The sequence below is a fragment of the Mercenaria mercenaria genome, chromosome 4 (genome assembly GCF_021730395.1).
Source record: "Mercenaria mercenaria strain notata chromosome 4, MADL_Memer_1, whole genome shotgun sequence".
NCBI lineage: Eukaryota > Metazoa > Mollusca > Bivalvia > Venerida > Veneridae > Mercenaria > Mercenaria mercenaria.
The window spans coordinates 71,561,264-71,579,238 of record NC_069364.1 but is presented as its reverse complement, the minus strand read 5'-3'; the positions used below and the strand labels follow the sequence as shown (position 1 = coordinate 71,579,238).

The following is a 17,975-nucleotide window of genomic DNA, read 5'->3' as shown; positions in this document are numbered from 1 at the left end:
AGGTTTCCAAAAGTATTTGCTTTATTGTCTATTGGTCATAACATAAAAACATTTATTTGTTTGAAACAGTGTATTTGATTACTTTTTAATGCATGATAATTCATGTCATTTTGCTTGCCAATGTGTTTTGTATAATCACCAGCTCCATATCCAGTTGATTTGGAATAAACAAACAAAATATTAAACAATGTAAATGTTTGTCAAAAAAGGAGGTAAGGGTTGGCTGTAGGGGTGGTGGAGGCCAACATTCTATTTTTCATTTAAAATTGAACCACTAAATGTGCACATTTTAAGATAACAAAAGTCATACTAGGTGACTTGGTTTGTATCGTACCGAACCAAAAAGTCAGGGGAAAATGCTTTCATGTCAGGGAAAAGTCAGGGAAATGTCAGGGAATTTTGTCTGAAAGAATGTGTATGAACCATGTATAATATGCAAAATTATGTGTAATGTAACGTTTGTAATGTACAGTTATTTCCTTGGCAGAATAATTTGCCATCATTCGCTTGAACTGAATTCTTCCGCAAGATGTATTACCATTTCCGTATAAAGAAAGGAGCGTGACGGCCTATCATTTGGCGCCATGCATGCACGAAAAAACAGTTCTATCATATTTGATCGAAATTTTACAATAAAAGACTTACAGACTCTGGCAGTTTTATGTCGTTTGAAATAATTTTACTCGGGCTGCGCATTCGTGAAATTGTTACGCCCGACGTATAACCGCCCATCGTGTATAAATAGTGTTAAAACACGGTTTTTGCTATAATTTATTTCTTAAACAATTTAACCCCAAAACGAGGTTTAAGGTGGAGGTGCTATATTAAAATCACACAGCCCCATCGTTCAGTCCATCCGTATATCCCTCCGTCCCGAATCATTTAAGACAATAACTGGCGTCACTGAAGGGATTTTTATATAACTTGGCACAAAGACAGATGACATTGAAGTATTGAGTAAAGGAACCATATCTCTGTTCAGATTACTTGCAGATTTACTTCCCTTAATTATCCTTAACTTTTAAGGTTTTATATAAAGATAAAGACAATACCTTTAACAGGGAAATCCATATATCTTGAAATAATGATAGCTGGGAATGACAGAAATTTTACAGAACAGAAAGATACTTTTATCGTGAATTTTTTTAGAATTTTCTCCCTTTTAGTAAAGTGATTTTCGTCATTTTTAACACTTAACGCAATTAATTCAATCTTTTTCCAATGAGTTCATAGCGTATACATATCAACAGTGTAGTTTGTTTTTCTCTTTGATATTCATTCTATTAGTAAAGAAATGGAATTACTGCATATAATCATGCGCTATATTAAATGAAAGATTTTTTTTGTTCATATACTTGCAGCAAATTAGTATTCATTATATCAAACATTTTGCTGCGTTAACATTGCCTTTTGTCTAGATTTTTCTTAACCAGAATGGGATATTCTCTAGCTTGCCATATTTAAGTTACATGGCGGGAGTAGCTGTCGCTGGTGTGTGCGCTGATTCCATCAGAACTAGGACAAAAGTATCTGTTACTACCATTAGAAAGGTCTTTCTAATTGCAAGTAAATATAATCATTGATTGTTTTATTCATAATACTTTTCGAAGAAAACTAAATGTAATATTAAGTTAGTTATTTAAGTATATTTGTATAGAAATGTTTTCATAACGTGACTATCCGATTAGTCAATCTCAAAATAGATTATATACCTACATGTATTGTACATGTAAAGTATTGATTCTTTTGAAATAACATCTAATATTTGAACCTTGTTTATTCTTTGTCTGCTGTCTGAGAAAAGTATTGCTTGTGTCCATGATGTACATAAGAATGTAGGGATAATACACGTTTTTTTTGTGTATTAACGTCTGCAGAAGCCCGCGGGATTGTTTGTGACCGAGACCGAAGGTCGAGGTCACAAACATACCCCAAGGGCTTCTGCAGGCGTTAATACACAAAACAAACGTGTATTGTCGCTATTCTTGCATAAAAAAACATTACGCGACGACTAAATGCATTGTTTTCATATGTGATGACTTGACGATTCCGGTACATTTCTTATTTACCATTCTTGTTGTTCTTGGAAACGGTAAAATGTTTTAAGTATCCATAACCGGGGCACACATAACAACAACACTACTAAAAGCGTGATTTGAAGGTTTTTGAGCATCTTATTTTTATTTTTAGTTATTACAAACGTTACATTACACATAATTTTGCATATTACATGGTTCATACACATTCTTTCAGACAAAATTCCCTGACATTTCCCTGACTTTTCCCTGACATGAAAGCATTTTCCCCTGACTTTTTGGTTCGGTACGATACAAACCAAGTCACCTAGTATGACTTTTGTTATCTTAAAATGTGCACATTTAGTGGTTCAATTTTAAATGAAAAATAGAATGTTGGCCTCCACCACCCCTACAGCCAACCCTTACCTCCTTTTTTGACAAACATTTACATTGTTTAATATTTTGTTTGTTTATTCCAAATCAACTGGATATGGAGCTGGTGATTATACAAAACACATTGGCAAGCAAAATGACATGAATTATCATGCATTAAAAGTAATCAAATACACTGTTTCAAACAAATAAATGTTTTTATGTTATGACCAATAGACAATAAAGCAAATACTTTTGGAAACCTGAACATATTAGCCAAATCGAACTGTTTTTCTGAACATAGCTTTACTCAATTACATTAAAATGGAATTGTCATTAAATCTAGTCTGCCTGCTCATTGTTAGTGGTTAGTAGTCACACCTGAAAGGGGATAAAGCTGAACAGCATGCACCAAGCACTAGCCACATGCACAAGGCACCAGTATCACAAAAACATCCTTCTTCAAATATTGAAACTGTGTAAAATAAAGACCATATGTTTGTGTTATTGGAGCCTTGTATGTATATAAAGTAATGGCTATGTGTAATGGACACTATACAGGAGAGAAGGGGATCGAATCATTAGATATAGCCATCACCAGATTTGCTCAGGAGGTAAGGGGTGCAAATCCCTTTCAGTTTCTTCTATATGGAATTTGAAAAATATGTAGAATATAGATATATGCATATAATTTAAAACTATGCTTTAATTGTTGTAAGTGTGATAGCTTTCATGAAAAAAGGAAATATTTGAAGAAACTGCCTTAACCTTTACAAATTGTTGCCTAACCAGATCAGAAAATTCCCTGACATTTTCCTGACATTTTCCAAATTTCAAAATTTCCCTGACATTTTGTAAAATTTCCTGACAATTCCCTGACCTTGAAAAAAAAAATTTTTCTCTGACTTTTCCCTGACGCGTATGAACCCTGATATAACTTAAAAATCTGATAAACAGGAACACAATTATTTTAAGAGTAACAACTTAACATTCGAATTATTTTGAGTACGAACAAACAGAGTACGGATGAGTACGAAGCTAGTGACTAGTTTTCGAGGTTTATTATATGAATTCTGCGAACAATCAGGTAAAAACAAACCGACTGATACTAACAAAAAACATTAATATAATACCTAAAAACGGGCAATAGCACAAGTTACACGCGATACTTATTTATTCACAGTTATTTACAATAACTGAACAGACGCTTTGTAAAGGGAGTAAACTCTAAGAGAAGCTAGTGCGTACATAGATGGGGGCAGTACGTTTGGGGTTGGAAACTGATACAGCTAAACATACTATGGATTACATTGTATCTATAATGCTACAAGAAGAGGTTATTATGGAAGAAACAAGACGCAGATGCCAAATATCAGTCTGCGCAGAAATACATACATACGTCCCTGGCAAAGCATTTCAAAAATAAAAATCATGTATTAACAGCACGTGAATTGCCTTGTTTGCACATGATTTTTCTCCCGTTTATACATGGGCGGATCCAGTGAAAAAAGTAGTTTTTATGCAAGAATATATGTCAAAGTATAAAAAGAGGTTTCGCACAGGCGACAATAGGCTTGATCGACCTAATCCACTTCCCCAAAATATATCGAATAACTTACAAATTCTATCTCATTTCTAAGTTTGTAGAAAAAAGATACATTGATCAGCTTGTCTAACTATTTAATGTGTGATTTAAAATTACTTTGTATCATTTAAGGTTGCACTGGGATTGCAGTATTTATTCTGGTACCCGGGTATTTGACATGCGAATACAAATATGGCGTCATAGCCTGTTTATGTTTATGCACTATTTTCGAAGCCATTGGTGTTACAGGAGGCTTCGTTCCTAATATTATAGACATAGCACCAAGGTGAGTAAACGGAATATTGTGAATTCATTTTTATTAAATGAGCCGTGCCATGAGAAAACCAACATAGTGGGTTTGCGACCAGCATGGATCCAGACCAGCCTGCGCATCCGCACAGTCTAGTCAGGATACATGCTGTTCGCTAACAGGTTCTCTAATTGCAATAGACTTTGAAAGCGAACAGCATGGATCCTGACCAGACTGCTCGGATGCGCAGGCTGGTCTGGATCCATGCTGGTCGCAAACCCACTATGTTGGTTTTCCCATGGCACGGTTCAAATGTCTTTCAGTGGATTTTCGGAATATGAAATAGTTTAACTTAATCGAAATAAAAGAAGATTTGTTCTATCAAAATATCTTTCATCCATGAACACCATGTCTTATATTTTCACCCGTGGCAAGATATTACTCACATTATTTGTTAGGTCTATACTAAGTGGATTGTTACAGGTATTCGTCCATTATTTTTGGTATATCAAACACCTTAGCAACCATTCCTGGTATAGTTGCTCCAATTGCAGTAGGAGAAATTACTAAAACTGTAAGTAGCCTCTATAATAATTGTAATTAACATTTTGCATGATTCCCATTAAAATGTAAGTAATTCTTTGTGAGCTATGATAATAGTTAATACAGTGTATATCTAACCTTCTTATTCAGATGTTTTAAAGGTAGTTAAAATTAAATTGTTACATTATATTCATTTGTTCAGTTTGAGTTTAACATATTGTGTGTTTTCTCTTTGTTGATTCAAAACATGTAAGGATCCTAATTAGATACCTTTTCTTTTCGTTTAAAATGAAGAAAATTTTGCTTATTGAAGGAGACCTATTTTTTCTACTATTATCGAAGGCAACCGAGGAGTGTCGCAGTGGAAGGAGATACGGTGTTTGTTCTCGTGTATTCTGATTCTAAGGAACCTTACAGTTCTTAGTTTGTTTCTTTCTTGTTTAAACATGTTTACTATCTTTGAAAAAACAATATAAACACACAAATGTCTATTTAGCCTATGACTCTATCTAACACACACTATGGGGACACTACCTGCAGTGTTAAATACCAGATGGTTCATTTCTTCATTGCAGTTAAAAAGTTGATTCTCCCGGTAAATATACTGACATGAACATCTGTCACATATAAAAAAAACTGACATGAACATCCGTCACATATAAAAAAGCTGACATGAACATCTGTCACATATAAATAAACTGACAGGAACATCTGTCACATATAAAAAAATGACATGAACATCTGTCACATATAAAAAGCTGACATGAACATCTGTCACATATAAAAAATTGACAAAAACTGACATGAACATCTGTCACATAAAAAAAATCTGGCATGAACATCAGTCACATATCAAAAAGCTGACATGAACATCTGTCACATATAAAAAATTGACACGAACATCCGTCAAATGTAAAGAAACTGACATGAACATCTCTGTCACATACACAAAGCTGACATGAACATCTGTCACATATAAAAAAACTGACAATAACTGACATGAACATCTGTCACATGTAAAGAATTGACACGAACATCCGTCACATGTACAAAAACTGACATGAACATCTCTGTCACATGGAAATAAACTGGCACGAACATCTGTCACATATAAAAAATTGACACGAACATCTCTGTCACTTGGAAATAACCTGACATGAGCATCTGTTACATTCACAAAATACATACATATATACAGTCTGAGGAAACTAGTGTCATTAGTTAGTCGGTTATACACACTAGTCCGCTTTAAAAGGAAATAGGAATTGCCATAAAATGCAACACTGTTATAACCTTCCTTCTGCCAAAATACAGTGCATTGTTTTGATGCCTTTAGTAAAAGTAAAAATGACAATACCCGAATAACATTCAATATTTGATAAGGATTACGTTTGATGTTTAAAAAGAACTAATTGGTTTTATGTCCTTTCTAAAATGTTCAATTTTTGTTTCAGAAAGGGTTGTTCAAACAACTTTTCATATTTGTTCTTGCTTATTCTAGTGTAAAATGCACTTGGAGCGATTTAGGCTGTTCTAGAGGAATGGAACCTTTAAGGTCATTTTTCGAAGAGCGGGTATTAGGTTGTTTTGTTTATTATGGTTGAAAGAAACTTAGATTATTTATTCTTGTTATGTATCGGTTTAGGCATTAGTTGTGTTATTTGTTGAGGTTATATCGATCCTATGTTTATTCTGATAGGAGGGATCTTTTATATTTTTCTTCATGATTTTTCTAGCGCAAAAGAATTCCTTTAGATTTCTTTTGAAGTGTTCCTGTTTATAGTGGTAATCGTTTTTTCGTCTTATCGTCTGTTCTGGTAACGGGGCACCAGTGTGTAATCCATTGTGTTTATTTGCTTTCAGGGTACAAATGAAGAATGGAGACTAGTATTCTTTATAACCGCCGGAATATCTCTGTTCGCTGCCGTACTGTATGGCATTTTTGCTGATAGTGAACTTGCTCCCTGGGCACAAGGCAAAGAGGATCCAATTGAAATGGAAGTTCAAGTTTCAAATAAACACGTACAACAAGGATTAGCAACAGTGAACGAAAGTTGTGAACTTTAAACCTGAAAGGAGTGATAAAAATATTCATCGTAATTTATGGAATGCAAGAACCAAACCTTTTCCCGAATTATTTTTCTGTATAAACATGTACAAAAGTTAAATATAATTCAAATAAAATCGATAAATTTCTATATACATATTTTGGTAAACGCTTCATGCACCAGGGTCTCCATGGCTGGGTGTTTAAGGTCGCTGACTTCGAATCACTAGCCCCTTGCCGATATGGGTTAGAGCCTCGCTCGGGGCGTTGAATTCTTCAAGTGAGGTTTCGAACCTCGCTCGGGGTATTCAATTCTCAAGTGAGGAAGCCTTCCAGCCGGCTGATGCAAGTTAAATGGTTCTACCTAGGTGCCCAGCCGTGATGAAATAATAAATGGAGAGGCACCTGGTGTCTTCCTCTACCATCAAAAGCTGGAAAATTGCAATATGACCTATAGCTGTGTCGTGTGACATTAAACAAAAACAAAAGGAAACAAACTTAAAGCTTATAGCTGTTTTGCTATATATACTGATTGGCTATACATATGACTTATGAGTCTGGAAACTGGGGGACTAAAAATGACATCTAGTGGCTCAATGAAAGATTTGAAAAAGTTTTTGAGAGTCATTTCTGTGGTCCACATGTATTCAACATCAAAAGCAGGGTCTAAGAAAATAGCCATATCACAAAAATTGATGACTGGATTGTTTTCTTATCCTTACAATGCCTTGACAAAAAAATCACTGACAAGTCTATATGTGGCATATGGACTTAAGGCCTGTGTTTGTATGGCTGAAAATATGTTTTGTATCAAACATGATTATAAATTTACCCTTGGTTATGATTTAATGTTGACACTGTTTTTGACATTCTTCTTTAAAAGAAAAACAGTGTCCATGTGTGAAGTTCTTCTGCTCAGAGTTTTTTTTTTATTTTATGTAGAAAGAAACCAAATTATTTATGACCGCTCGTGAGGGGTGCTGCACGTTCCATTACCTTTCATGAACAGACTCGAGCTATGATCAAGAACTGAAAGCTATGTATTATTAGTATGGCCTTACTTCACTATATTTGTTGTAGCTGTCGCCTGATTGTAAGAGTATTGGTCATAATTTAACATAATGGGTACATTTACAAAAAGTATGATCATTAATTAGATTGGTTGGCTATATTTGCTATATTTCAGAGTTTCTAGTGAATGTAATTCTGTTTTCACGGGATCAGTTAGGTCAATATGAATAAATGTTTATACGTAATCTTAAATTGACGAGGACTAAGCGTTATCAGTACGCAAGTTATCAGCACTCATCTAGATGAAACTAGTTCACAAAATACAAGCATTTCACAAATTGTAAGGCCATGGTAAACATATATTTACATTCCAGTTATTTCAGCACAAAATAAAGAAAATACTGATAGATGATAACTTTCAAAATTCAAATGTAAGTTTTGCATTATTTTACATAGGTCTGTAAATATCTTTTCAGTGATAACATTGGTTTGCAAAACCTTTGGTTTGGTTTCGTGAAAGTATACATAGACTTTTGAAAATAAGGTTAAATTGGCAAATTAAATTGAGACACATCTGCAGTATATTCAACAGAATGAACATGTTTACAGTTGCGAAACTATACTGAGGCACATGAAGGATACGCATAGTAAACGTTGTCTCAAATTCGTTCTGCCTTAATTGCAGTGACATATATAACAATTAATTAAATTTTGATATACATAAATATAAACGGCTGGTTATAACTTGATTAGGACGGTTGAAACATGATCATGGGGATAACTACATGTGAGTTATTTTATGTCACTGACAATGTTTAGTAAAAGATATTTTGAAACAAAATTTAAGGATTCTATGATCGCTGCTGATACAGGTAATGAATGGACTTTACATTCATTTCATGATAGTCATTTGTGGTATATGTCTATTGTTGTAACAGCTTAATTAAGTTTTCATATATTACTTAAATTCTGCGTACTTGATTATGTTTTGATAAGCGATATATTGTTCTGTTCACTCTGCTGCGTGTCTTTGATCGATTTCAGCCATTCTACTAATAAAACGTAGGCGATGAGATCATATCTGTCATGAACAGTTTTGCTCAAACCGAGTCTACTTCGAGGATCTTCAATAAATTTAATTATCTATCGTAACAGATCAAATCTGAATACAAAAAACTCACAAGCACGTACGTACGCACGCACGCACATCTGCTGCAGCCGTTACGTGGCTTTATTATACATGCATGTTTCGAGAGACACAGTGATGAAAGGATATAACTTTAGACTCCTGCTCCTGGGCGGACTCCTGAGCGGGCCTGGATACCGACCAGAAATCCAGGAAGTTAAAAAACATACGATGAATGGTACACTTTTTTAAAATGCCTTTCGTGCAACTGGCATAGTAACAGACAATTTTACAGAAAAAAATGTATGATTAAGACATGAAAACCTAGGTATTATTTCAGTAGCCTTACAGATGCTACATTTGCGATCGATATCATTTTATTACACAGTTATTACAGTGTGCCCATACCACGTGACTTTGACGTCATTTTATGGCTAAGACGGCAAGCCAAATTCTGTCGATTCGATTCTTCAAAGTGGCGTAAGTTCTTTATTTCTTGATCAAATATGACCAAATAAAGCGCAGGCTAAGGAAAAAAGTGAATACTTCACTCACAAGTAAACGGTTTTATCAACAGATGAACAGTTTTGGCCTGAAAACGGGAAAACTGTTTTGTTTAGAGAAAATGAACATGGTAAGACGGCAAGCAAGGGCCCTTTTTGACAGAAAAACGGATGATTGTACACATCAGAGGTGTCGCACGTATTACCGATTCACGGGAATTTAATGCCGGCCCTGTTGGAGGCCTTAATTGACAAAAATGTAGGAGAATTATTTAAAAACTTTTTAAAAATCCAAAATACGCTAAGATGGCAAGTCCGCTAAGACGGCAAGTCATTTTTTATAGTAATATCGTCTATGGAGTCGCACTTCTCTACAAGAGGTCATTGGATGTTTACCAATAGTAGATCATTCTACTTATTGTCAAAACTATAGGAAAACATCAAAGAACCGTTATATAAGTGAAGTCATATGATGTTTTGAACTACATGTACGTTATATGCTTTTTTTTTGTTCTTTTTTTTTTTTGGTACAGTTGCTAAATTGTGAGGCTTAATAGATAAATTAAACGAGAATTATGATTTGCTCTAGTAGGATTGGCATATAAGTGAGAACTGTTCTAGAAAGGTTAAGAATTCAAAAGCTACACATGTATACCATCTTGGATGTACCTCTGCGTGTCGGTCTTTGGATTAAAGTATGTTCTAGCGTTTCGAAAACTAAAGAACAAATATACAGTTGGCAGCAGGCAACAACAAATAATACACATTTTTGACCTAATCAATACTACTTTATATGTTCACAAGTCTATTGTACATATAATGTTTGAGTTAATGTTTTCTTGACAAATCGTTATGTACACTGACGAGATAAAGAAACGCCTCATTCAAACTCGGTATACAATTTTTCGTTAACCGTGATTCAAAATTAGAAAAGAACAATTCCATTCGCAAATTAGATGCTTTACAAGAATTTATGGTCAATAAGAAATCATTTCATTGTCGCATTAAGCTTAAATCTTGAATTTTAATAGTCCGGTCGGAGAAATTGCATTAGAAAAATCAGTAGCGCGTGTGGCCACCTCTGCTAGCAACCACAGCAGCAAGGCGACGCCTCATAGAGCCGCACCAGTTGCGTAACAGATACCGTGGGATTCTGGCCCACTCCTGGTGCAGCGCTGCTACCAGTTCCCGGACGTTTGCTGGCTGGGGTTGACGTTGGCGTAATCAGATAATCAGATAATCCCACGCGTGTTCAATCGGATTGCAGTCCGGTGAACACGCCGGCCAAGGTAAAACATTAATGTTTCTAGCCGGTAGAAAGTCCCTGGTGACGCGTGCAACGTGAGGTCGCGCGTTGTCGTGCTGATAGACTAATCCTTGACGTTGACGGAATAAAGGGACAACTACATGACGTAATATCTGGTCGATGTAACGCCTGGCTGTGAGATTACCTTGGCAAACGACGAGTTGGGACTTAAGCCTATGGTTGATTGCTGCCCACACCATTACTCCACCTCCACCGTAACGATTGTGCTCCAAAACGCAATTGTTTGCGTAGCGTTCATGGCGTCGTCTATAGACACGGATACGTCCGTCGGCGTTCCACAAGTTGAAACGCGACTCATCACTGAACATTACGTTCTGCCAACGCTGGCCGCGATGGTTGCGGGCCCAAATAAGACGTTGTTGACGGTGGCGTAACGTTAGAATTAGACCGCGGTAGGGCCTACGACAGGTAATTCCGCGTTGTCTGAGTCGATTTCTCACTGTATGTCGACTAATTGGACGTCCACGGTTACCTACAACTATACGTGACGTAGATTGCGCCGTCACAAATCTGTCACGTAAATGACGTTGACGTTTATAATTATCTTGTCGTATTGACGTTACACGCGGTCTACCTGAACGTGGTCTATCGATAGACGTTCCCGTGTCTCTAACACGTCGAATAAGACGCACAATTGTCGAACGAGAGACGTTAAAACGTCTAGCAACTTGTTCCTGCGTTCGCCCACATTCAAGCATAGCCAAAACCTGAGCCCTCTCTTCAGAATTCAGCCTCGGCATTACGAAAACTAATGTTTTTTTCAGAGAATAGCTGAAAATATGGTTGTGTGTCGTATTACACATGTACATGTGCAAAAATCGTTCAATCAAACCACATGGTTTACATGCACGGACTGCACGAGGAAATCATGACCAGGTACATGAAGTGAACAAATGGCTGAATGAAATCGCGCGAGTTTTTGTTCACTGTATTTGTCGGTCAGAGTACATTTAGATTTACTACATTTCACAACAATTAAAAGCGTTAGGAAAAAAATAACGCCAAATTTCAATGAGGCGTTTCTTTATCTCGTCAGTATATTAAATATAAGGCTACTTAAGAAGAGCCATTTTGTCGACTTCCACAAATCAAAACACAATTTTCAGATATATAGAATAATGTTTTGACAAATAAGAATCTTATTCTTAACTCAGTCTATAAGCTAGAAGACATGCTTTAAAAAGTATTTCTATGTAGCTGTGTTCAAAGTATTGAGTAGAATAGAAAAATCTTATTTTTTCCCCCAAAATTTAACACGATATCACATATTAAAATAGAAATAGTGGAAACTCCACAGGTCGCTCAACACAACAAAAATGAAAATGTTGCAGGCTCGGTTTGATTGAGCCTGTTCATGGATGGTAGTGGAAATGCATGCTACCGTGACCGTCCACGCCCTCTAGCCCCGGGTTGAGCAGAACTCAACATTTACACATGCTAAAAGTACAAAAAGCACTTTAGAGACATCTGCAGATGTATTCAAACGATGATGAACATGGAACCTCCAATGATACACGTGTTGAGGCGTATAATTCCATGAAGAGCGGCGTTTGGTCCCCAGATAAAATAAAGGGTTTGCCCCAAACGAGAAAACAATGGGCAGAACTAAACAAACTGGAATTTAGGAAGGGGATCTGAGGTTATGGAGCCTGCGTATCACAGGAACAGTCAAAAGACAAAATTAACAAGAGGACCATGATGGTCCTGAATCGCTCACCTCTTCCCACATGACCCAGTTTTGAGTATGACATCGTTTTTTCTATTATTTGACATAGTGACCTAGTTTTTGAGCTCATGTGACCCAGTTTTGAACTTGACCTAAATATTATCAAGATAAAAATTCTGACCAATTTTCATGAAGATCCATTGAAAAATATGGTCTCTAGAGAGGTCACAAAATTTTTCTATTATTTGACCTATTGACCTAGTTTTCGAAGGTACGTGACCCTGTTTTGAATTTTACCTAGATATCATCAAGGTGAACATTCTCACTAATTTTCATGATGATCTCATGAAAAATATGGCCTCTTGGGAGGTCACAAGGTTTTTCTATTTTTATACCTACTGGCCTAGTTTTTGACCGCACGTGACCCAGTTTCGAAACTGACCTAGATATCATCAAGGTGAACATTCAGATCAATTTTCATGAAGATCCATTGAAAAATATGGCCTCTAGAGAGGTCAAAAGATTTTAATAATTTTAGACCTACTGACCTAGTTTTTGACCGCAGTTGACCCAGTTTCAAACTTGATCTAGATATCATTAAGATGAATATTCAGACCAATTTTCATACAGATCCCATGAAAAGTATGGCCTCTAGAGAGGTCACAAGGTTTTTTTATTATTTGACCTACTGACCTAGTTTTTTAAGGCACGTGACCCAGTTTCAAACTTGACCTAGATATCATCAAGGTGAACATTCTGACCAATTTTTATGGAGATCCATTCACAAGTATGGCCTCTAGAGAGGTCACAAGGTTTTTCTATTTTTAGACCTACTGACCTAGTTTTTGACCGCACATGACCCTGTTTCGAACTTGACCTAGATATCATCAAGATGAACATTCAGACCAACTTTCATACAGATCCCATGAAAAATATGACCTCTAGACAGGTCACAAGGTTTTTCTATTGTTTGACCTACTGACCTAGTTTTTGACGGCACGTGACCCACTTTCGAAATTGACCTAGATATCATCAAGATGAACATTCAGACCAACTTTCATACAGATCCCATGAAAAATATGGCCTCTAGAGAGGTCACAAGGTTTTTCTATTATTTGACCTACTGACCTAGTTTTTGATGGCATGTGACCCACTTTCGAACTTGACCTAGAAATCATCAAGGTGAACATTCTGACCAATTTTCATGAAGATCTCATGAAATATATGGCCACTAGAGAGGTCACAAGGTTTTTCTATTTGTAGACCTGCTGACCTAGTTTTTGACCGCACGTGACCCAGTTTCGAACTTGACCTAGATATCATCAAGATAAACATTCAGACCAACTTTCATAAAGATCCCATGAAAAATGTGGCCTTTAGAGAGGTCACAAGGTTTTTCTATTATTTGACCTACTGACCTAGTTTTTGATGGCACGTGACCCAGTTTCAAACTTGACCTAGATATCGTCAAGATGAACGTTCTGACCAATTTTCATGAAGATCTTGTGAAATATATGGCCTCTAGAGAGGTCACAAGGTTTTTCTATTTTTAGACCTACTGACCTAGTTTTTGATGGCACGTTACCCAGTTTCGAACTTGATCTAGATATCATCAAGTTGAACATTCTGACCAATTTTCATGAAGATCTTTTGAAATATATGGCCTCTAGAGAGGTCACAAGGTTTTTCTATTTTTAGACCTACTGACCTAGTTTTTGAAGGCACGTGACCCAGTTTCGAACTTGACCTAGATATCATCAAGATGAACATTCTGACCAACTTTCATAAAGATCCCACAAAAAATGTGACCTCTAGAGTGGTCACAAGCAAAAGTTTACGGACGCACGCACGCACGCACGCACGCACGGACTGACGGACGGACGACGGACGACGGACGCTGCGTGATCACAAAAGCTCACCTTGTCACTATGTGACAGGTGAGCTAAAAAGCAGGCACCATATCCAAGGGGTGATTAAACAATACCCAAGGCTATGAAAGCGGGAGTATTGGAACTACCCACAAATACACCAACTTTCACAATTCTTGGAGGAAGGGTTGAATAATTCTACACATTTCTGCAAAATCAACTTTCTTGTTCAGCCGAGCCTTATAAAATAAAATGTACTGATATCACGACTTAAGTAATCGTGACACCAAAACATTAAAAATGTTGCAGTCCTACTTCTTTAATTCATGGGTTGTTGTCTTTAAACTCCACTACCTTGTTAAAAATGTTTGTACAAACGACCGACCCTGCTACAACAACAGTAGAAGTCAGTGGGGTCCGCCAAACTGGAAACTAGACCTGTATCTACCCCAAGATCCTGCTGTTTCGACTTCCGTACAGTTTTGAGATAAGAAAAAGAACCATACACATGAAAGTCATCGGGAGAAGACGCAAATGCCCCGTTGATATGCTTTGATTCAATTTTGCTTAAAAGAAATCAAACAGTTTCATTTATCGGGCACACATACTTAGAAACTTCACATCAGGCAAACACCAACATTTGATATACTAAGATAAGATTTATTAATTGAGTCGGAAAGTCAAATTACAAGTAACATTAGCTCTGATGAGATTTTTAACTGACTACAAATTCTCGTTATGTACTGTTTTGATTCTATTTTGCTTCATAATCTATTTTAAAAGCTCTGTAGCTTTTACTCTGTTTTATTAACGTTTATCAAAATGACAACTTTCATGTAAATTTTTCAATTCAATAACAATTATAATAATCCGGAACTGATGTAATGTTGTTAAAAGTCATAGTAAAGTACCCCTAACATCTAAATGTATTCAGGATTTGCAAGGAATGTCAATTATTTATCTTGTAAGTATTAATATAGGTTATTACATTAAATATCGGGACAAATAGGTAAGTTAACCAGACGTGTACTTGCAGCACGACCATTTTCCTTAAAGCCCTGCTCCGTCCTACCTTTTAACCTTGAATTGTCACTGAAAAAGCATGAAAATCCTGACTATGAACAGTGACGTCTGTCAAAATAGAGTCTATTGTATATGAAATTCTATATGAAATACCTGTGGTTTTGCGTGCTAAAGGTTGGCACGTGACCGTTAACTGTTACCTATTGTAATCATGGGTTGCATACACACATAAGAATTTGAATAGCCGCGGAGCAGGGCTTTAACCTGTAACGTGTAGCTCTCCATGTAACAGTGGAGCACTGTAGCAATTAATATACTACAGATATAATTATTTATAAAAAGGAAATCTTAAACAAATATTTTGACTCAGTTTTGCATCAGCCTTACAGAGATATTAAAACGATAAAGTAAAATGTTAAATAATAAATAATATGAATCGGTCGTTATAAAAGCTGTACAAAAATAAGGATAAAATAAGAATAAAGGGAAGTAGTTCAGAAAGAAAATCTATTTTTAAATTAAATAAAGCAGTTTATCATTTAGCTTACTCCTACACAGTGATCTCCCTTAATTTTTTTGTCATTCGAATCAGGACAGGTAGAAAGAATCGCATGCAGATCTATATCCTATACAACTAGAAAAAATGATTCAGATCATATGCTGTTTTATCACTGACGAGTGCATTATGTATTAAGGCTAAACTAGAGAAATCTTTCTTATAGGTTTTGAACTATTTTTTTCACGGCATATTTTCATGCGTTTCGGTCACGTCTGCGGTTTTTCTGAATTGTTTTAAAGGAATACACCTTCGCTTTTCAACTTAGTCATGCTCGATGGATCAACAGACTTAAAAACATAATTTTGATATGAAATGACGCATTCTTTAACCTTATTGTATTTACATATGTATGAAAATATCAACCGACTGTAGAACAATGTTCAGAAAACATCAATAAGAATATTTGTCGATTAGCCCAAAAAACGGGCAAAAACCTTACTGCGGATTAATCTGTCTTTCAGTGAAAATAGTTAGTCTGATATTTTTGCAAGCTCTGGAATACGGTAATTATAGGTCCCAACCACTTCGTGGTTTCAACCTAAAAATCAGTTTAGCAACATCCGATGATGTATTCATTCGGCGATGCATATGGTAGCTTCAATGATAGTGTGTAATTCCACCAAAAACGGTGTCTGGTCCAAAGTTAAAATAATTGTTTTGCCTTAATGAGAAAACAGCGAGGATAAACCGTTCATATCTCTTTTGCCCAGCACTAGTGATTCAAAGAGAAGATGAACGATGATCAATGAATGTCACTGAACTTTTATATAAGTGTTCATTGAAGGTTCCATGTTCACCGCCGTTTGAATACATCTGCGGATGTCTCTAAATTGCTTATTGTACTTTTAGCATGGGTAAATGTTGAGTTCTGCTCAACCCGGGGCTAGAGGGCGTGGACGGTAGCATGCACATCCACTACCGTCCATGAACAGGCTCAATCAAACCGAGCCTGCAACATTTTCGTTTTTGTCGTGTTAGGCGATCTGTAAAGTTTCCACTTTTCTCTATTTTATTTCACAAGGATTGATGAAACATAATAAAAATGTTACTGACGGACGGATTGATAGAAGGATGGACGGCCTGTAATCACGGAAGTGTTGAATTACGTAAGTTGGTGCAACCAGGTATATCTAATAAAAATGACTTGCCGTCTTAGCGGACTTGCCGTCTTAACATATTTTGGATTTTTAAAAAGTTTTTAAATAATTCTCCTACATTTTTGTCAATTAAGGCCTCCGACAGAGCCGGCATTAAATTCCCGTGAATCGGTAATACGTGCGACATCTCTGATGTGTACAATCATCCGTTTTTCTGTCAAAAAGGGCTCTTGCTTGCCGTCTTACCATGCTCATTTTCTCTAAACAAAACAGTTTTCCCGTTTTCAGGCCAAAACTGTTCATCTGTTGATAAAACCGTTTACTTGTGAGTGAAGTATTCACTTTTTTCCTTAGCCTGCGCTTTATTTGGTCAAATTTGATCAAGAAATAAAGAACTTACGCCACTTTGAAGAATCGAATCGACGGAATTTGGCTTGCCGTCTTAGCCATAAAATGACGTCAAAGTCACGTGGTATGGGCACATTGTATTAGCGAGTAGCGAGTATTAGTGATAGCGAGTATTAAACACTATTGTATTCAATATATTGTTTCTTAGAATATAACAATTATATTAAACATAAGCGATTTTTCAGATCGCATTATGCATTACAGTTGTTCACTGGATATAATTCAATTTCCGCGGATCTGCGAGGTATGTGTATGTTTTTGTATGTGTGCGTTTTTGGTTTTTTTTTGTTTTGTTACTTGTCTCATATCGACCTTGTGATAATACATTATGCCAGCACGACGTGCTCCTGTATTTGCATGACGTGTTCCTGTATTTGCATGTATTGTTCATGCATTTGGAAGTGTAGATGAGAGCTTAGGTTACTGCATGTACAAATGAAACCAGTTTAATCTAGCTCACAAATGTAAATCAGATCAGAACAAAGCTGTCTTAGGCCGCGTTAGTAGTGTTTAACTTCTCGTTCTTTCTGCACAAAATAAAAAAAAAAGTCAGATCGTTCTTTAAGTCAGAG

General features: G+C 36.2%; 2 protein-coding genes across 6 annotated transcripts in view; both read left to right on the top strand.

Moving 5' to 3' along the window:
• Positions 1-17,975, top strand: part of LOC123552108 (sialin-like) — a 78,170-nt gene that overhangs the window by 18,636 nt on the left and 41,559 nt on the right. The window contains exon 1 of one of the 5 annotated variants that reach the window (XM_053541650.1): positions 8,492-8,613. The exons of 1 other annotated variant lie outside the window; for it this stretch is intronic. Coding sequence is in view for 1 of the 4 variants with exons in the window: in XM_053541647.1 (XP_053397622.1) it covers positions 8,626-8,698 (73 nt within the window). In the remaining 3 variants the exon portion in view is untranslated. Of the gene's footprint in view, positions 1-8,491; positions 8,699-17,490; positions 17,648-17,975 lie in introns of those variants that run through there. 3 more of the 5 variants (XM_053541649.1, XM_053541647.1, XM_053541648.1) reach the window with 3 other exon arrangements.
• On the top strand, positions 1,451-6,966 carry LOC128556450 (sialin-like). Its single transcript, XM_053541655.1, has 4 exons — positions 1,451-1,566; positions 4,108-4,261; positions 4,709-4,799; positions 6,632-6,966. The coding sequence occupies exons 1-4, from the start codon at positions 1,470-1,472 to the stop codon at positions 6,833-6,835; spliced, it is 546 nt and encodes a 181-aa protein (XP_053397630.1). The 5' UTR covers positions 1,451-1,469; the 3' UTR covers positions 6,836-6,966.